The sequence below is a fragment of the Rhinatrema bivittatum genome, chromosome 3 (genome assembly GCF_901001135.1).
Source record: "Rhinatrema bivittatum chromosome 3, aRhiBiv1.1, whole genome shotgun sequence".
NCBI lineage: Eukaryota > Metazoa > Chordata > Amphibia > Gymnophiona > Rhinatrematidae > Rhinatrema > Rhinatrema bivittatum.
Genome location: NC_042617.1, coordinates 370,399,156 through 370,421,023, shown reverse-complemented (window position 1 = coordinate 370,421,023; position 21,868 = coordinate 370,399,156). Strand labels below are relative to the sequence as shown.

At 44.6% G+C, this 21,868-nt stretch overlaps 1 protein-coding gene across 3 annotated transcripts in view; it reads right to left on the bottom strand.

Annotated features, from left to right (window-relative positions):
- The window catches only part of UBE3D (ubiquitin protein ligase E3D), a 400,519-nt gene extending 380,352 nt beyond the window's left edge, over window positions 1–20,167 (bottom strand). For all 3 annotated transcript variants that reach the window (XM_029595535.1, XM_029595537.1, XM_029595536.1), the window contains exon 1: window positions 19,950–20,167. In XM_029595535.1, coding sequence (XP_029451395.1) covers window positions 19,950–20,011 — 62 coding nt within the window. In that variant the 5' untranslated portion in view covers window positions 20,012–20,167. The remainder of the gene's footprint in view (window positions 1–19,949) is intronic.
- Between the last annotated feature and the right edge of the window lie 1,701 nt (window positions 20,168–21,868).

The following is a 21,868-nucleotide window of genomic DNA, read 5'->3' as shown; positions in this document are numbered from 1 at the left end:
CTGAATGTGGATGGCATAATCTCTCCGATTAAACGGCAAAAGCCTTTCACGATGTTTAAAAAGATGAAAGCTCAGGTGGCGTTTCTGCAGGAAACTCACCTACAGGTCGATCCAGTAACGTGCAGTTAAAGATTGCCCGTCTGTAACGTGCTGGGAGCGCACAATACAGACGAGTAAGGCCATCCAGCCATACAGTCTCCAGTTTCACGCGTCCTTAGCGCTTCCTAAAATAAACACCTAACCCTTTCCGCACCCAGCATGTAAATGAACGAAAAAGCTGTATAATGAAGGAATTAGCTATTCCCCTCCGATACTGTAACGGGCGCTGATATTATCTCCTTAGAAACGCGCTGTTTTGCCGCGGCCTTAACCTGTTAGTTTACCGCCTCCCCCTAGTAGGAGTTAGGACTGTGTAACAAATCCATCGACACCGCTTAAGATACTCAAACACAATAAAACAATAAGCCTGGCACCTTCCTTGATGTAGTACGTCCCGGATGCCCCCCCCCCCCCCTCCCCAGCGTGCCCGCCACTACCCCTTTCATCAGCTGCATCCACCCATTATGCCCCTCACGGGCATGTCCCGCTTCACAGAGCGCTCCCACTCAAATCCGTTCATGGGTATATACCCTTTCGCCCCCCTCACAGCGCCATGCTACCACTGCGACCCGGAGGAGGTGAGGCACAGCGGCGAAGACAGACGGGAGAGGAGAAAAAGCAGAGCCGAGCAAAGCAAAAGCGTGCAGCAAGCCGGCGAAATAGACCTGCGAGCAGAGGCAATAGCAGCGGTTCGGTAAGCCTGGCACCCTCCTTGATGTAGTACGTCCCGGATGACCCCCCCCCCCCCCCCCAGCGCGCCCGCCACTACCCCTTTCATCAGCTGCATCAACTGCGACCCGGCAGTCCCGTGAGGCCTACAAAAAATCCCCGGCTCCCGCGCCCCCGCACTGGCCTGCCGACTCTACCCCCCCCCCCCCCCCCCTCTCCTCCCGATCGGGCAGATAGGCGGCGGCGACGAAAACCAAAGCAATTTTTTTTTTTTCAAAAAGCGACATCACACATTGCATAAAATAATTTCTCCAGCCTTAAAGCGACTTACTTTTCTGAAGCCATCAGGAACATGATCTTAGCTCCTCCGGACGAAGACGAAGATGGCCGCCTGCACGGGGAAAGCGTGCAATTGGCCGCTGAAGACGTGACCTCACGTCTTCAGCGGCCAATTGCACGCTTTCCCCCGTGCAGGTGGCCATCTTCGTCTTGAGCTACGATCATGATGGCTTCAGAAAAGTAAGTTACTTTTGCGACTTACTTGACAGATCCCAAAAGTAAGTCGCTTTAAGGCTGGAGAAATTATTTTATGCAATGTGTGATGTTGCTTTTTGAAAAAAAAAAATTGCTTTGGTTTTCGTCGCCGCCGCCTCCTTGCCCGATCGGGAGGAGGGGGGGGGGGGGTAGAGTCGGCGGGCCAGTGCGGGGGCGCGGGAGCCGGGGGTTTTTTTTTTTTTTTGTAGGCCTCACGGGACTGCCGGGTCGCAGTGGATGCAGCTGATGAAAGGGGTAGTGGCGGGCGCGCTGGGGAGGGGGGGGCATCCGGGACGTACTACATCAAGGAGGGTGCCAGGCTTACCGAACCGCTGCTATTGCCTCTGCTCGCAGGTCTATTTCGCCGGCTTGCTGCACGCTTTCGCTTTGCTCGGCTCTGCTTTTTCTCCTCTCCCGTCTGTCTTCGCCGCTGTGCCTCACCTCCTCCCGGAGCAAGGCTGCTTTCGCGCCCTGCTCCGGGAGGAGAGACACAGCGACGAAGCAACAAAGACTTTTCGTGTTTTTTTTACACTTCCTGGTTCCTGTCATTCCAAATGCCATTTGAAATGACATTTGAAATGACAGGTACCGTCGCACCCTGGTTACTGTATAGGCGCTGTATTAAGCGCCTATACAGTAAAATGGGTTACGCGGCCATAACCCTTCCCTACCGCTTTAAAGCCGCGGCATGCATTTGCATGCGATTAGAGGAGAGTATCGGGGAGATAGTGAAGAGAACTGTGGGTGCGGGGAGGAAGGGTGCGCCTGACACTGCCGCACTGTTTCTACCGCGGCCTTACTGGATCGACCTGCTAGATATTAAGGAACATGCTAAATTGAAGAGGGATTGGGTGGGACAGTATTACTATTCATCATACATGTCGCGTAGGAGAGAAGTTGCCATCCTCATACATAAAAATTTACCGTTTCAGTTATTGCGCACATTATCAGGATGTGGAGGGAAGATACCTCATAGGAGTGGGAACCTTATACCAACAAAAGGTGGCGTTTTGTAATTTGTATGTGTTACACTCGGGCTGTGTTCTGGTGTTGTGAACACCACCCAGAAGGGTGGCCCCAGGTGGAGAGAGACAGGGATGGCTGGAAACAGTGTCAGAGTCCAGGCTGGGTCAGGGCAGGCGGCAGGTAACAGGGTCAAAATCCAGACTGGGTCAGGGTACCTGTAGTAAGGCAAAGAGCCCGAAGGCCACACACACACACACACATACGGCAGAGCAGAGAGCCCAAAGGCCACACACAGACACAGGGCTGAGAGCCCGAAGGCCTCACACAGACACACAGCAGAGCAGAGGGCCCGAAGGCCTCACTCACACGGCAGGACAGAGGGCCCGAGGACCGCACGCGCAGTAAGCAAGGCCAGGTAGGGCAGGGCAGAAGGCCCGAAGACCACACACAGCGCAAGGCAAGGCAAGGCAAAGCAGGGTAAAAGGCCCGAAGGCCACACACAGCGCAAGGCAAGGCAAAGCAGGGTAGAAGGCCCGAAAGCCACACACAGCGCAAGGCAAGGCAAAGCAGGGTAGAAGGCCCGAAAGCCACACACAGCGCAAGGCAAGGCAAAGCAGGGTAGAAGGCCCGAAGGCCACACACAGCGCAAGGCAAGGCAAAGCAGGGTAGAAGGCCCGAAGGCCACACACAGCGCAAGGCAAGGCAAAGCAGGGTAGAAGGCCCGAAGGCCACACACAGCGCAAGGCAAGGCAAAGCAAGCAAGGAAGGCTAGAGCAGGGAGCCCAGGCGAGCTCGATGCCGAAGCACCGAGGAAACTGTCAGGCAGGGTTATAAAGGGAAGACCAGAACATAGAGTGAACAAGGGAGATGGACTGGGCTTGTCAGGAGAGCCAGCTCTAGAGGGACCCCTGGTGGTGAGGCGGTTGCACAGCAGCCATAGCCGTAACAGTATGCCCCAAATGTATATTCCCAGGTTTGGTTTTTTTTATTACGTTGGTAAACTTACTGGCGGTTTATTCCAACTGCACGACAGTTGTGGGTGGGGACTTCAACGTAGTTGCCAATAAACAAATGGATGCCAAACCCCCCCCTATACCTGTCTCTGGAATGGACCAGGATGTAGGAGTAAATTTTTTATGTCGGGAACTGTGGTTATTGGACATTTGGAGAGATTTGCATCTGGACAACCGGGACTATACATTTTTCTCTAATCCACACCACACATACTCTCGACTTGACTATTTACTAGTTTCGGACCGATGTTTTCCTAAGGTGGCTGATGCCAGTATTGGCACCATCTCTCTCTCTGATCATGCCCCGGTGACCATGGTACTACGCTGTGGTCTAGAAACTAGGCCTCCGTTTTTGTGGCGCCTGTGGCCAGATCTATATTTAGATCAGCAATTCCACTTATTTCTCCAGGGCTGTTGGAAAGATTATGTGGACATAATACTGCTGATGTCACCCCTACGATGATATGGGAAGTGGGAAAGGCAGTCATGAGAGGGGCTATTATAGCATACGTGGCCATCGAAACAAGCAGTGTAATGCCGAAATCTTGCAGTTAACAGCGGTCCTTAAAGATGCCCAGCAGCACCACATGCTAATGATGATGCCGGAGGCTAAGTCTCAGGTAGACAAGGCCCGGGAAGCTTTAAATTATTTACTCCATCAGCGAGCATGGTAATAGGGCGAGCCTTCTCCTAACTCACCTGGTGAGACCGCGCGGCTAGAGGGCATCCGTGGTGGGTATCCGAGACAGTCAAGGGGTCCATCAAACCTCCCCTGAAGCCATTGCGCAGCGATTTTTGAACTATTATAAGTCACTGTATAGGGATAAGTCTATGGATGTGGGGATCACGGATGCCCTTTTTAGTACATTCAGTGGCCGTATCTGACAGCTGCCCATATTGCTGCTTTGAATGGTCCTTTAACCACTCAGGAAATATTTGCTGTGATACACCACTTAAAGTTAGGTAAGGCGGCAGGACAGGATGGATTGGGCTCTGAATTTTACAAAATATTGACATTTACTGTTCTGTCCCCCCTCCAATCACATATCTGAACTTTCCAATCGTTCTGTTATTGTGGTACTTCCCAAACCGGGGAAAGACCCTTTGGAGGTAGGTTCATATCACCCCATCTCATTGTTAAACACGGATGTCAAAATCTTAGCGGCTGTTTTGGCGGCCTGGCTAAATAATATATTGCCATCACTTATTCATGAGGTGCAGACAGGTTTTGTCAAAGGTAGGCAGGAGGTTCGTAATGTGTGGCGCCTATTGGCAGCGCTTAGCTATCAGCCAGAAGCGGAAGCCCTGATCCTTAGCCTAGATGCCGAAAAGGCTTTTGATTCACTATCCTGGGAATACATGTTTTGGGTGCTGCAAAGATTTGGCTTTACGGGTGAATTTTTGCGATGGTTACGAGTTCTGTATAGCAATCCTAGTGCCACGATTTATTGAATGGGGCCCCTACGAATCCCTTTGCCTTGCATTGTGGAGTCCATCAAGGATGCCCACCGTCCCCTTTATTGTTTGTGCTGGCATTGGAACCTTTTGTCATCCGTCTTCGTGGTGAGAAACAATTCAGCGGGATTAGCGTGGGAGCACACCCTTTAAAAACAGATATGCTGACGACATTTTGTTGTTCGTTGGGAAGCCCCGCACCAGTGTGCCTGTCATTATTAATCTCTTTGACCAATTTCAGAAGGTAGCTTGGCCTCACTATAAATTATTCTAAATTAGAAGCCTTAGCTTTAAATGACCGGCTACCTGATACCTGGGAGGGGCCTTTTCCCTTTCAATGGGCCCCAAGTAAATTTAAATACTTAGGAGTATGGATCCCACAGCACTTGGATTGTCTATATAGTCTCAATATCACTGCCTGTATTGCTCGTCTCCAGGCACTTCTACAAATGTGGATCCCTCTCCCACTGTCCCTTTCTGGTAGATGTGCGCTGGTTAAAATGGTGCTCGTGCCAAAGCTCTTGTATCTCCTGCATATGGTACCCTGCTGGGTGACAATTGCAGATCTCTGTCACCTGCACTCTAGCATACAGAGCTTCTTATGGAAGGGGAAGCGGGCCCACCTAGCTTACACTGTATTGGAACATCCCCGGGAACAGCGAAGCCTAAATATGCCAGGCTTTCGGCTATATAATGCGTTGTGTCGTGGGGGAATGGCTTACTGGGACCTATAAGTACTGTGAACCAGGCTTATTAGCTAGCATAGTTGCTCCTGGGTCATCCCTGAGCATTATTCAACAACGCCCGGGTGCACGATGCCCTGTTAATTATCCTAAAGCGCTGTTGTATCCCTGCATTCGGGCTTGGAGGTGGCTCCGCAAACTTGGAGGGCGGACGGGCGTCGCTTTCCTTTTGACACCCTTGTTGGGTAATGTGGACTTCTTGCTGGGGAGGGATAGTGGCGCTGTTTTCCGGATATGGGCGGGCAATGGGGTGGTTTTTCTGTGTCATATGTATGATCCAGATTCTCATGTGTTACTGGACTTTGCCACACTTGCTCGCACTTTTCAACTGCCAATGTGCCAGTTTTATGCCTATCTGCAAGCACGGCATTATGCAAGGTCATTTTTATGGTCACCGGCGGAGCTGGTTGTTGAAATGGACTTCGCCACGAAAGTGTTTGATGTAGACTGCCTTGCCAATACCATTACTGGCTGGAAAAAGCTGGGGCTCAAGATGTGGCCAGCTAGAAATATGAAGTGTCTAGCCGCCCGATGATCCTCTACCTTGGATTCTGCTAAACAGATGACAGCGTACTGTTGGTGTTTGAGGTAGTTGTGGGTGGTTCCTTGGGCCGGTGGCAGATGACCACGCCCCTGGGGGAAGATCCCGAGAGGGACCACCAGTCAGGCTCAGAGTATGGAGACAGAAACACACTAGTTCTTTTATTAGACAGTATACTGAACCACCAGAGGTGGCAGTAGTGAGCTGGAAGTGCCCGGCTGGGCTGTAGTCCCTCAGGCACTGGAACAGCGATCCTGGATGACTGAGCTGTAGAGAAACTGAATATAGTGAGTAGACAGGGTATGCAGAGTTCAGGAACAGAACCTTGATGGTAACACTCACACAATAGACTCTTAGATGCAGCCCAGGAGCTAGAAAGAAGTAGGCCCTCGAGGAGCGAGTACCTGGTTCCAGGGAACGCTCTGAGAGATGGCAACTCACTGGTGTTGTAGGCAGCGATGGCTTCCTGTCAGAAGTGGTATTCAGTAGCAAGTCAGGGTACGTGGGCCCTCGAGGAGCGAGTACCAGTTCCAGACTGCGATCTGAAAAGCAAAGAGAAACGAGGCCCCCGAGGAGCGGGTACCCCTTCAAGTCCGAGGAGGCAGAGTAGCTAGGAGCGTAAGAAAACCATTCCTTGCTAACTCGATTAGTTAGCGATTTCAGAGACCTTAAATATCCGGTGGAGATGACGTCACCTCAGGGGGACGCCCCTGAGATTCGCGCCACTGCTGGCACTTGAGTCGGGGCCGCGCCACGTGCACATCCTTAGGCTGCTGGGAAACATGGCGGAGTGCGGCGTCTAGCCGGCCCGGGGACGCCGGAGAACGGCATGATGACGCCGCGGCAGCCAAACTTCCAACAGGCAAAGAGGGAGTCGCCAAAGAGGTAAGGTGGGCGTAGTGGAGACGTCGGACAGCGACAGTCGCAACACATACTTTATGGCCTTATATAAACAACTGCCTGATCTGAGTCTAAGGGAGGTACAATTCAAAATTCTGAGGGTATATATTGTGATGATGTTTGCCAGTTCCAGATGAAGCTTACTCACTCACCTTTATGTCTTAAGTGTGGCAGGACAGAAGGCACGCTCTTTCATCGCCTATTTGCTTGCGAGTTATTAAAGTCCTTTTGGATGTCCGTCCTGGATATTATTACTAAACGTATGGCTACTGTTATACACAACACAGGGCGGATGCTCTTGGCCAGCTCGTTGCCACGCTCACTTCCAGGGAACAGCTCAAAAGTGAAATTTGAGAGAATGGCTGTCTTGCTAGCGTGCAGAACTATATTGGTGGATTGGACAGACTCGAAAGTGTTGCCATCACTTGCAGCTTGGTTTGGCAGAATGGCATCCCTTCTACAGATGGAGAGAATGGATTTCCTAGCCGGCAAGCGGAAGATAAAACCTACAATGCTTGTTGGACTGCCTGCTTTGATCATTTCCCACAAGAGCTACAGGATGGACTTATTAAAAATGGTTACACGTCTGTCTGGTCCTCAGGGTAGGGAGGGGGGTGAGTAGGGCAGGTATGGTGGCTATATGTGGTATGATTGCGGAATGATTCTGGCATGTTTGGTTGGGTTGTTGGTTCTTGGGGTGGTAAAATATAGAGGGGGTGGGTAGTGAGGGGGAGGGGGTAGTTTATTCCTTACATAAAATAATGAGGGTACATGCTGCCACAAATTTTGATATGTGCTTTCTGGTTATTACGGCAAGATATATATTCGTCTATTTTTGATTGTGTTCATGTAGTGTCTTATTTGTCGATGCTGTTCCTTTGTTACTAATAAAAATTTTGACAAAAAGGAAAGCAGACACTGAATTTATCAGCGTCCGTATTCCTAATCGGCACACAGCCGCAGGTTCGGGAAACAGATGTTTGTTAACTGAGTGTCCATTTCCCGAACCTGTCTGCTGGCACTATTTTTTTTTAACTTATTTTTTTTTTAATTTTTAAAGTTTTCCTTCCTCCTACTTAATATCGCAATGATATTATGTAGGATGATGTGCAGAGAAGCAGTATTTTCTGCTTTTCTATACAACTTTTAGGAATGCTCAGAAATTAACGCCTACTAGTTCCGAGCACAAAAATGTGCGTTTTAGAAGCTTTTTTTTTTTTTTTTTTTGCATTTTGGATGATTATCTAATAGCCTCATCAATATACATTTGCATGTGATGAGCGCTGTTAGTTTCACCGCATGTTGGACACGGGTTGTGGAAGAGCTAATCCCCTTATTGCATAAGGGGATTAGGTAGCGCCTACACAACCAGCGTCCAACTGCAGGTTAAATAGTGTGCTTGGCTGAACGCACTGTATTGCATCAGCCCCAATGTTGGATACTGGTTTAATCTGGTTAAGAGAGACCTTATTATTAATGGGTGCAGCATGACTTTTTTTTAATGCATTTGGAACAGCCCTGCAAAGAGAAATGTGATTAGAATTTTGAAGGTATGGGTTAAGGCAATAGTTGGCTAAAAGCCACCTACAGTTTTCATGAGAACTTCTTTTGTTACTGGGGTGAACGAGTCGCAGTATCTAGAGCGCTGGGAAGTCCAGGGTTGAACCCAACCCCCAACTTCTCTGGGTTGCTGGTGAAGGGCTGAAGGTACTGTTTTGGAGACCTTGACAGTGACCCTTAATCTTGTTGCCAAAAAAGGAAGTAAAGTCATTGCTGATATATTATTGTGTTCTATTGATGTGTCATATATTTTACTGATGTTTTGACTATTTTAGTGAGTTTTTGATTATTTATAAATTCTTATATCCCACAGTCTTCCATTAACAAATGTTGAGTGCTGATAAATTATACAGCCACATTAAATTGATACTGTCAACACATATACATTCCAAAAGACTACATAAATTTCATAAAAATAACATATTTAAGATAAATTAAAAGAGCTGCCACCTGTCCATATGCCTGCCTAAATAGAAAAGCTTGTATATTTTTCTAAAATGCAAATAATAAGTTTTGTCCCTCCATGTGCATGGCAAGGTATTCCACAGTGATACACAAGCACTGTTTGTTTGGAAATGGGTAGGGGATATACAATAAGATGCCGCCAGTTAGGTGATTGGCCTCAGTGTCTCTCCCTCTCTATGGGCCACGTTTTCTCCTGCCCCACACCACCAAGCTGAGCTATATTTCTGACATGGATGCTAGATCGGCCAACTCCAGTCCTCACAGGCAGATCTGATTTTCAGGATATTCACAATAAATATGCATGAGAGAGGGCATACAGTGGAAGCAGTGCATGCAAATCTCTCATGTATTTTTCATTTTTGTCATGCTGAAAACCAGGCCTGTTTGTGACTCTTGCGATCCGGAATTGGCCATCCCTATGCTAGATAGTGGGGTCCTGGAAGAGGTTTGCTTACATGGTTGACAGGAGATTCCTAGGATGTTGGATAAATAAGGATATTTATATTGAGCCTGGTATCAGAGCAGCCTAAAGATGATGAGTTTTTGCTGGTTTTAAAAATTCCAAAGGAAATATCTGGTGTATTTGGAATGTGCATGTCTGGAGCAATTAGGACGTACATGAAAGGGAGCACTTTGGCATTAAGCCTATCTCTGGCACGGCCTTTGAGGGGAAAATCGGGCATCTCTGGAAGACCTCAACTGGCTTGGAGCAGAGTCAGGAGAACCTAGTCATAGGCAACTGTGACTGCTAGTAGTGCAGGCACAGAGGGATGAATCCTCAGGAAGAGGAGAGCCAGTCTGACTTACCCCTTTGTCTGTTCCTAGCTGGAGATGGTACTCCCTGGCCTTTCTCCTCTAGCTTCTGGTTCCAGTAATTAATGTTCCTTCCCTCTGCCAGTAATTGACTTTTCCTGACAGGCTTCAGACTAGAACCTTCTGAACTACAGTTACAAGCCTGCCCTTTCCTAGACTGTTTCGTGTGTAGCAGAAAACAACCATCTGCTCCATCTATTCTGTCCAGTTATTCTATTCACCAGCAGAGGGTGAGTTCCTGCAATATTTCTCTTTATCCAGGACAGTCATTTTGTCTTCCTCCTTTGTAGTCTACCATTTTGGATAGAAGAACATACAAGATCCCCAGTAGTGTCCTCCTGCACCCACTTTTCTAACCCCCTAAGACTCTAATAATCTAAATAGCTAGCAATACTAGCATGGCTGCTGTCCAAATATCCTGCCTCCTAGGTCCCCTGAGCAGCCTGGCAGATAGATCCAGCTATGTGAGTGCCTGCATTTCCACTACGATGTCCAGCTATTACAGAACTTGCAGCCTACCAGACAAACCCAGTTGCTAGTTTAATACATCAGTCTGATCTAAATGACCTCCTATATTTATTTATTTTGAATTTTTCTATACCGGCATTCGCGATGGGAATCGCATCATGCAGGTTTACAATTAACAAGGTGTGACAAACTAATATAATAAAAACATTAACAGGTGCTAAAAGAAAAAGTAGCAGTACAATAAAACAGGGCATTAATTCAACTTGGAACGGTGAAGAGGCGGTAGTAATTTAACAGAGGAAAAAAACACCTATTTAAGGAGATCGTAAAGTTAAGGCATTGGCAAAGTTGTTGTTTACCCTGATGGGTGATCAGAGTTGATTAAAGGTGAAATAAGGTTCAGTTGGTGTCTGGAAAGGCTTTCATATATATATGTCTATATGTCTAGCACAACCGCCAGCCAGCAAGACGCAGCTACATTAACACTGGTTTTTCTACCAGAATTTTTAGTTATTACATACTATGCAGCTTGACAGACAGACCCAGCTGCTCAGTTCTACCATCACAGTCTGCCAGAGAAACTTAGCTACGTGTTGCCTGTGTTTCTGCAAGGACTTCTAATATTTCATGCAAACCATTTGCTGTTCATTCTGGCAGCCTCATTACTGGTACTAGAATCTGATGCTTGATCTGAAATTATATCTAGATTCTATTTAAAAGCCATGCATGGGGCTTGGGCTATGCTGCTGCATACAGACTATAAGTATAGTCATATCACATGAAGTCCCAGATAAGTGTAGTTATCGTACTGCAAAATGTGCTACCAGTTTCTTTTCATGGGGCTCTCACCAGCTCTGGCTCCACTCACTGATAATTTGTTTTCAGAAAATAATTTAACAAGTGGTACCCACCCACAGCACATCACTGTTTTATCATATGAAGCTAGAATGAAAGTAGTTATTCACTCAGAGAGCTGTCTAAATCAAACAGATTGGGCTTCCGAGTACCTAGTTTAACTTGTGTACAGGTTCCTGAGTAAAGAGCACAAGATGTGTGTGTGTAATGAAATGGCTTATAAAATAAAAAAAAAATCAAGGCCTGTGATATGCTATGCAGTGGTGGAAGAACCAACATTGGGAACCAGCCATCCTCGTGGCATTCTGGGATGCTTCTCCCCTTGGATCTCATGGAGACAACTAGCCCTAAATAATGGAAAGTGATTTGATTTATTCATGCATTTAACAGGCAACCTTAATGAGGACTCTTCACAAGACACTGAAATCTACAGTGCAGCAGTCAGTCGGGTTACAGAGCTAGAGACCAAAATACTACATAATTAAGTAACCAAAAGTAAGCATGAAAAAATGGGGTTTAACCAGGCTTGAAAAGTAATCAAATGGGGAGGAAGGGGTGTGGAAAATTATTTAAGGAGCTATTTAGTTAATGTAAAGAACTTTGTAATGTGATATAAATTAGTGTAACAAAGATAATCACTGATATAGCTTGTGTAATTGCTTGACATAAGGCCTATAAGTTCTGAGAATTAATATGCCAGTTTTCTTAGCTTGCTTGTAACCAGAAACAAATTATGAGATCAGATATATTAACGAGAAGTTACTCATGAAGACTAACTGTGCGGATATCAGGGAAAACAGAGATCAGCAACCTGGCCACACCTAACTGTTACTGATATGATCAGCACAGACAGTTGAGGCCCCAATAAATGACAACAACATATGGGAGTAGCCCAGAGAAGAAACTGGGACATTGGTCTTTTATGCTAATTTTCTTGACCTAAGCCAAGACAATTTGGTTAGATCAGATGAAAGAACAGCTCTGAAAAATAGCTTGTTGGATATTAAAGTTACTGATGAACTATTCCTGAATCTTCAGCACTGTGTTTCCTATTTTCCAAGATGTATAAGACTCACACTGGAAACTATGAGAGGGAAGAATCTTTGTATATATTCTTAATGTAAAATCTAATCATGTATGCTTTAATTGCTTATTCTCAGAATAATAAGTAAAACTTCTATACTTATAAATATGTTGTGTATTCTATGACATAACCACCATTCAGCCAACCCACTAAGGGTGTGCGTGGTGGTTATGTCATAGAATACACAACATATTTATAAAGTATAGAAGTTTTACTTGTAATTCTGAGAATAAGCAATTAAAGCATACATGATTAGATTTTACATTAAGAATATATACAAAGATTCTTCCCCCTCATAGTTTCCAGTGTGAGTCTTATACATACACACACACCCTTAGGGGGTTGGCTGAATGGTGGTTATCAAGAAAGAGCTTGCTCAATAAATGAGATGCAAGGACAGAAAAGGCCCCAAAACAAGAAGCTTGATAAGATGCACAAAGAGAACTAGATGAGAAGGGTAGAGGTACTGAAGGGAGGAACAGAGAGAAAGAACATTAGACAGAAAGGAAAAGAATCCTGAATAACTGTAAGCAAAAACAAGGATCTTGAATTGCAAATAGAAGTGGCTTCCACTTCCAGTTAGTGAGGGAAAGTGTGGCACGAGAATGGGGAAAGTAATAGAGGAGATAGCTACAAAAAGTTAAAGAACATATGGAGAATATAATCAGCAAGACCCATCTTTATCTTTCTTAATTAAAATGAGTTAATAACCTAAGAAAAACTATACGATGTACAAAAGTAAAAAGTATAAAAAAGTATAAAACAGTTACATAAAATAAATTCATATATAATCTAAAACAAAAAAGCCAACATAGGACAATACCAAATAAAATATGGGACGGATTTTAAAAGGGTTACACGCATAAGGTACGCAGGTAACCCTTTTAAAAGGCTCGGCGGCGAACGCAAGACCCGGGGCTTGCAAAAAAGGGGCGGTCGGGGCGTGGCCAGGGGGCATGGTTTCAGATCAGGGGCATGTTTGGGGTGTGTGGGCGGTCCGGCTGAGTGCCCCGACACAGTGGCCTGTGTTGGGGCCTGCCGCGCCAGCGCGCGCAAGTTACTACTGCCCGAAGGCAGTTGTAAATTTTCAGATAAAGGTAGGGGAGGGGTTAGGTAGGGGAAGGGAGGGGAAGGTGCAGGGGGAGGGTGAAAGGAAAGTTCCCTCCGGGAACAAATGTGCACCCCCTTGCGCGCGCCGACCCTGGATTTTATAGGCTATGCACGTATCTTATAAAATCCAGCATACCTTTGTTCGTGCCTGGTGCGCAAACAAAAGTACGCGCGCTCGTAGAATTATAAAATCTACCCCTATATGAATACAAATATGATTGTTTAAAAAGAAATGTCTAACTGATTTAAATGTTTTTACACAGTCCAACTGCCTAATCTCTTCAGGCAGCAAATTCCAGAAAGTAGATGCAGCAAAAGAAAAAGAGTAATCACGTGTAATCACTGTAGTATAGGAAACCAGTGTAAATCAATCAACATCGGCAATAATGTGGTCAGTACATTTTCTTTTTTCAGAGATCAGCTGAGCAAATGCATTCAGCAAAAGTTAAATAGGTCTTAAAGTTAAAGCTGGAAGCCCCAAATATACAATATTGCAGAAATCAACCAAAGTCAATATAGAGACCTGAACAATTACAGAGAAGTCTTTATTATCCATCACATGCCTAAGACCGCATAGAAATCTCAATTAAAAAATAAACAGATTTAATGATAATTTTGACATTTTGCCAAAAGGTTAAGTGTGAGTCAATCCAAAGTCCCAGATTTTTTGTATTTGAATGTAGTGGGCAGACTATATCATCAATGGTAATCAAAGTGTAACGCAACTTAGCAAGTGAATTTTGTAATATTACAAAATCTATTTTGGCTATATTTAATGAGTTTATTTAAAAAAATAACCACTTTTGAATTGTGGACAAGTAGAATTGAAGTAATTTGGTTGTTTCTACCCAAGATAAATCAAAGCAGATTAAAAACTGAATAATCGCCCATGTAGATTTGATAGGCCACACCAAGGCCTGCCAAGATTTTACAAACAGGTGTCATAAATATTAAAAAGTGTGGCAGATAATGCAGACCCCTGCAGTATACCCATCTTCAGACAGGAACATTTAAGAATGATTTTTTTTCCAATACTGATTTGTTGAGTGTGGTCTGATAAAGATTTAATTGGTGTACATACGACAAGTGCTGAGTGCAGTACAAGCTCCAGCAGTGGTATTTTGGATTCTCCTGATAAAAGATTTAAACCATGCCAGGACCATACCTGACAAGCCACAATCCTTGAGTCTATACGAGAATACTTTGATCAACTATATCGAATGCTGAGGATATGCCTAAAGATGCAAGGATATAAATATTTCCTGAATAAAAGGCCACTTATCATGGTATCAAGTAAAGAAGTAACTAAAAGTTTGGTATTTAGCAATTTTGGAAACCATCAGTACACTACTGCAGCAATTGAGTTTAAAGATAAAGGGCTTGCAGGCGTGCACAAGAATTAAGAGCTAAGACAGGTGCAAATTGTTATCATCCTTCTAGCAAATGAAAAACAAGCCACTAGCAGAACCAGTTCTGAACAAAGAAATTTCAACAACATTTAATAAATTTGAAAAATGCACTAAGTGCATCGTTGGTCTCCTTTCTGCCTTTCCCCTTAAAAGTAAAAAGGGTCTTTGGCAAGTATAGTGGCAAACACTTGAACCAACACTGTGCCCAAAAACATCAGACTGCTCATTAGTTTCAAAAGAATTGCAACTAGAAAGTCAAACAAGAGAGAACTTATTCAATGTTAATATTTTCCCAATTGTAAAAAAAAAAAAAAAAAAGAAAACATTTTGTTTTTATCTCAAGAACATTTGAGAAGTGCAATAGCACTCCAAAATACACATTATAGTAGGATTTCCCAAACTTAGTCCTATGGATCCTCAGCCAAGTCTAGTTTTCAGCATATCCACATTCATATGTTAAATTTGCAGACATTTAGTCCAAGAACCAAACTCATTTGTATGCTTTGATTATCCTGAAAACCAGACTTGGTCCAGAAGAACATGAAATCCTGTTAAGGTGCTGCAAGAGAGGGCGCAATTTTAATCTAATTCTCAATGAAGATCAGGATCTGGTGAGAGAGGTAATGGTGGTGGGGCCACTTGGCAACAGTGATCATAACATGATTAAATTTGAATGACAAGAAGGGAGATAGTAAGTAAATCCATGACTCTAGCACTAAAATTTCAAACGGGAAACTTTGATAAAATGAGGAAAATAGTTTAAAAAAATAAATAAATAAATTTGAAAGGTGCAGCTACAAAGGTAAAGAGTGTGTAACAGGGTGGACATTGTTTAAGAATATCATCTTAGACGTGCAATCCAGATGTATTCCATGCCTTAAGAAAGGTGGCAGGCAGGCCAAACAATTACAGTCATGGTTAAAAAGTGAGGTGAAAGAGGCTATTTTAGCCAAAATTTCTTCATTCAAAAATTGGAAGAAGAATCCATCTGAAGAAAATACAATAAACCATAAGCATCAGCAAGTTATTGTAAGATATTGATAAGACAGGCAAAGAGAGAATTTGAAAAGAAGTTGACCATAGAGGCAAAACTGGTTAAAAAACAGGAAACAGAGAATAGGATTAAATGGTCTGTTTTCACAGAGGAAAAAGGTAAATATTGGAGTGCTCAGGAATCTGTACTAGGACCGGTGCTTTTTAATATATTTATAAAAGATATAGAAAGGGGCACGACAAATGGGGTGCTTAAATTTGCAGATGACATAAAATTATGTAGAGAAGTTAAATCTCAAGCGAACTGGGATAAATTGCAGGAGGACCTTGTGAGACTGGAAGATTGGGCATCCAAATGGCAAATGAAATTTAATGTGGACAAGTGCAAGGTGATGCATATAGGGGAAAAAAAAACCCTTGCTGTGGTTACACAATGTTAGGTTCCACATTAGGAGTTACCACCAGGAAAGAGATCTAGGTGTCATAATGGATAATATATTGAAATCATAGATTCAGTGTGCTGTGGCGGTCAAAAAATTATTAGGAAGGGAATGGTGAATAAAACAGTGGATGTCACAATGCCTCTGTATCGCTCCATGGTGAAACCGCACCTTGAATACTGTGTGCAGTTCTGGTCGCCGCCGCCTCCTCTTCAGATGGGTAATGATGGGCATCTCAAAAGAGACATAGTTGCTGCATCTCAAAAAAAGATATATTTGTACTGGAGAAAGTACAAAGAAGGGCGATCAAAATGATAAAGTAGATGGAACTGCTCCCTTAGGAGGAAAGGCTAAAGAGGTTAGGGCTGGTCAGCTTGGAGAAGAGGCAGCTTGATAGAGATCTACAAAATCATGAAAGGACTTGAACAGTTAAATATGAATCAGTTATTTACTCTTTCAGATAATACAAGGACTGGGGGCACACCATGAAGTTAGCAAGTAACTCATTTAAAACAAAATCAGAGAAAATTATTTTTCACTCAACTCATAATTAAACTCTGGAATTCATTGCCAGAGGATGTGGTTATGGCAGTTAGTGTAACTGGGGTTAAAAAAGGTTTGAATAAGTTCCCAGAGTTGAAGTCCATAAACTGCTATTAATCAATAAGGATTAGTAGCTTGGGATCTATTCATTTAATGCTTGGGTACTTACCAGGTACTTGTGACTTGAATTGGCCACTGCTGGACACAGGATTCTGGGCTTGATGGACCCTTGGTCTGACCCAGTATGGCATATCTTATGTTATTATGTAAGTTAAGAATAAAATGAACACAAAGATTAAGAGAAAGGTAAACATCAATCAATTTTCTGAAAAGTGTGTTCATAAGGAGCTTACTAAACTTAAAACTGATAAAGGGATGGGGGCCAGATGAAATACATCCAAGTCTACTAAGGAAACTCAGAAAAGTTGTTGCAGCTCCACTGGTTGACCTTTTCAATGCTTCTTTAGAGTCTGGAGTAGTTCTGGAAGTCTGCAGAGAGGCAGATATGGTTCCTATTCATAAAAATGGAAATAAGGAGGAGGCTGGGAACTATAGGCCAGGTAGTTTGACCCCTGTGTTAAGCAAATTAAAGGAATCACTCTAAAAGAAAGGATAGTGCAGTTTCTGGAATGCAAGGTCAGAGGCAATGTTTGACCAGAGATAGATCTCTTTAGATTAATCTGATCTATTTTTTTGATTGAGTGATCAGAGAGTTGGATCAAGGAAGCGTTCTAGATGTAGTGTACTTGGATTTCAGTAAGGCCTTAGAAAATGGTTGAATGGTAGGCGAAAAAGGGTAATGGTAAATGGAGATTACTTTAAGGAGGGGGGCATTAGTAGCAGTGTACCACAGGGATTGATCCTTAGACTGCTTTTCAACATTTTCATAAGTGACATTGCAGATTATCGGAACGATTTGTCTTTTTGTTGGCGCTATCCGCAGGGCAAACGCTACGGGTCCCCACCGTCAGGTGGCTGAGCAGGCTAGGAGACGGAGGCCGACAGGAGCTTCGCCAATACCAGCCCACGTTCCCCCTAGGTTGAACCCTCGGGTGCCAGGGTTGGCTGGACTTAAGCGGGCCTCCGTGAGATGACTCCCAGTTGATGTAGACAAGGGTATGCCAGAGATCAGCAGAGGTATAGGAAGGCCGAGGACGGTCCGGATGAGGCAGGGTTCCAAAGACCCAGACGCCAACAAGTACAAAGGAGAACATGGGGCATCCAGGTAAAGATAGGCCAAAGCCTGAGAGGCCAGGTCTGAAGAAGACAAGGAGAATCCAAGGCAAGCTGGAGGCAGGACAGGAGGGCACAGTACCAGAAGCGAAGCAGAGGTCAGAGCCACGAGATAGATCAGAGGTGGTCCAGACAAGGCGGAGGTCAATACCAGAGAATCAGTTCAAGCGTAGTCCATGCGATGCAGGGGTCAATACCAGAGAATCAGTCCAAGAACGAGGAGCAGATAAGGGAACACTTAGGGACAGGGACTAAAGATGGACCAGGAACAAGCAATTAGTAAACGAGCAATCGTGGAGACCTGTTGCCAAGGCAGGGAACAAGTGGCTGGGCCCTGTCTTTTAGATAGAGGCCCAGTGATGTCATCATCCAGGGCCGCAGGCTACTTTCCCGCCGCAGCCCCTTTAAAAGAGTGCAAGTTGGCGTGCGCGCCTAAGCCGAAGCCCAGAGGAAGGAGGGCAGCGGCGTCACTCCGTGGCCCAAGCGGGGAGGCCTGCTGGACACCAGGAGGAACCGCGCAGGAGTCAGAAGCAGAAGAGGTGGCTGCAGGCACTCGGGGACGGAGGCGGCTGCCCACCGCTGAGAGCGAAGGTGAACCGGAGCTGGCAGCTCAACTCCCGCGGTGAATAGACATATAACAGAGGAATGGTCTATGGTCTGGGAACTAAGATGTAATGTTAAAAATACAGAGTTATGCACTCAGGATGCAAAAACCTAAGGGAGAGGAACAGTATAGGGGATGAAATTCTTTCAAGTACGAAAGAGCAGGATCTGGGGGTGATCATATCTGATGATCTTAAGGTGGCCAAACAGGTGGATGAACTGACAGAAAAGGCCAGAAAGATGCTTGAGTGCATAGGGAGAGGAATAGTCAGCAGAAAAAAAGGAGATGATATTGCCCCTATATAGGTCCCTTGTGAGAACTTATTTGGAATAATTCTGGAGACCACATCTTCAAAAAGATATAAACCAGTTGGAGTCAGTCCAGAGTTGGCTACTACAATTGATCAGTGGTCTTCATTCTGAGCATATGGGACAAAGATCTGAACATGTGCACTCTAGGAGAAACTTGAGGATGGGGAAATATTATAGTGACATTTAAATATCTCAAAGGTTTCTATGCACAGGAGGCATTCTTTCAAAGGAAAGGAGCTAAACAACGCATCATGAGATGAGGGTGAAAGGGAGTAGAATCGGGAGTAAGGATATATTTCTTTACAAAGAGAGGGTGGTGGATGCATGGAACAGCCTACTCAATGAAGTGGAGGAGACAAGGACAGTATCTGAATTTTAAAAAAAGCATGGGATAAACACAGGGGATCTCTGGGGGTGGGGGTGATTTAATTGGTGTGGATGGGCTGACTAGGTAGGCATATGGTCTTCTTCCTTCATGTCTGTATATTTCTAAACCTCTTAAAACAGCAATTTACTTAGGGTTGACAACTGATTCCAGATTTTAAGAGTAGGTTGATCCAGTCCTAGTTTGACTGTATTTCCTGCAGACTTGTAGCTCTCGTGCTCCTTTTGATTCCCCTGAGGAAAGTCCATGTAGGTAGTGGAGTAAAATCAGGCTCGGTTCAGTCTGTCTTGAAAATCTGGATCCAGTTAGCAACCCTAAATCTAGAGCTTTGTTTTATCAATATTAATGGGCTGTACAATAGCTTTTTAAAATCTGCCAACCATTCGTTAAGCACCCACTTAATACCTTCCCTGGAAGGCATCTGTGCAGATATCTCCCAGCGTCGGACACATGGTCACAACCTGCGCTTACAATCAATCACACGCCTGGTAATTGACACGTTGTAGGGGGCAACTTCTTATTGCACTAACTTAACATTTTTGTGACTGTTTTTCTTTGGACGCTCGCACATCAACTTCCTTAGCTCATTTTGCACCAGCCAGCTAGAAGGAGCATAACTTTCGAGCGCCAGTCACACAAAATAAAAAAAATGCTAAATTAGCCCAATAAAAAGCATCAATTACAACACGTTCGGCTTCTCGTCTACATAGCAGGAAGCAGCAGCAGCAGCAGCAGCTCGGCTCTCTGTATAATCACCCGAGGATGAGAAGGCTGCTCCGCGCGCCCCTGCGAGCCTCCAGGAAGACGCCGGTCTCCATGACAGCACGGCCCTCGCTCACACGCGCTCCCGCGCCGGGCCAAGCTACCGCATCCCACGGCGGCAAGAGGAGACCTCCGCCAGTCCGAGCCCACAGCGCCACCCCGCGGCACCACCTTCCAGCCTCTGCCGACAGCCTCGTCCTGCATCGTACCGGTTTCTGTGTCTTAGTCTATTGCGTGCTCTTTAAGGCCACCCCTTTTATAAATGTCATTTGTGGTTGGTTCTCCTGCTGTTCATATTTAACAAGTATGCAGGCCTATGCAAATTAGGGCCCACAGTAAAAAGAGGCGCTAGGGACAGTAGCGCGTTCCTAGCGCCTCTTTTTTGACAGGAGCGGGGCTGTCAGCAAGTTTGACAGCCGACGCTCAATTTTGCCGGCTGTTGGCTGCTTTTCTGTACACTTCCCTGGTGCCAGCAGAAATTAACGACAGCCTTTGGGTAAGTGTTAATTTTTTAAAGTAAAATGTGCAGCTTGATTGCACATTTTACTTACTGAATCGCGTGGGAATAACTAATAGGGCCATCAACATGCATTTGCATGTTGCGGTCGCTTTTAGTTTCGGGGGGGTTGGCCGCACGTTTTCGACACGCTATTACCCCTTACTGAATAAGGGGTAAAGCTAGCGCGTCGAAAACGCGCGTCCAAACGCGGGTTAACAGAGCGCGTCCAAAACACACATCCATACTGGCGCATAACTAATAGCACTCATTAGATGCAAATGCCATGTTAATGAGGCTATTAGCTAGTACCCCCGATGTAAAAAAAAAAAATGTGCACCCAACGCACACATTTTAACCCTAAAAAATTAACACCAGCCCAGAGCTAGTGTTAAGTTTTTAGGCACCCCAAGCCAGGCTCAGAAAAGCATGTAAGCAGGAGGAACCAGGAAAAACTGCAACATGAAAAAAAAAATCTTGACAGCAGTCAGGTTAGGAAATGGGTACCTCAATTTACTAGTATCCATTTCCTAACCTGTGGCGGTCCATGGGTTAGGAAAATGGGTGCTTAGAAAATTGAGTGTCCGTTTTCCTTACCCGCGCACAGCCACTTCTCCAGGATGCTTGATGCCATGGACGCCATTGTGCATTCCTTTCAGCACGCCAGCTCATTTGAATATTACATCGAAGTGCCCGAGAGGGGATGTGTATGCATTAAAAAAAATGTGCGCGCATGATAGTTTATAGTTTATTTAGGTTTTCTATACCATTACATCAGTCTAAAAGACCATCACAACGGTGTACATTTAACATAAAATACAATAATCAAATACAATTTATATCAAAACCATTAAATCGTAAAATAATAAAATCGTTATTATATCCATAAAATAATATACAGAAAATTCATAAAATGCTAAAATACCAACTAAATAAAGATTAAAGAATAGGATTAGGCTTGGTTGTATCTTCTCATGCCTCTGTGTATGTGCGTGTAAAAAGCCATGTCTTTAGGTCTGCTTTAAATTTTTTAATATCTACTTGCAATCTTAGGTTAGATGGTAATGTGTTCCATAACTTTGGACCAGCAATAGATATGGCTCTGTCCCGAACTTCACTAAGTCTCGCTGATTTAATTGTTGGGACAGATAGAAGTCCCTTGTTACTGGATCTTAGGTCCCTTTGTGGGACGTGTAGGCGTATAGAATAGTTGAGCCATTCAATTATATCTCCATAGATTTATTTTATGGAGATAATATTGAATGGCTCAATATTATTGAATGATATTGCATCGGCCCTGTAGAGAGTGAGGGGAAGCTGAAGATTACAGGGAAAAAAGAGAAAGAGCTTAAGTCCCTTTCAGAGAGACAGACCGATACAATAAGATGCGTGCAAAAAAACAGGTGCCCAATATAAG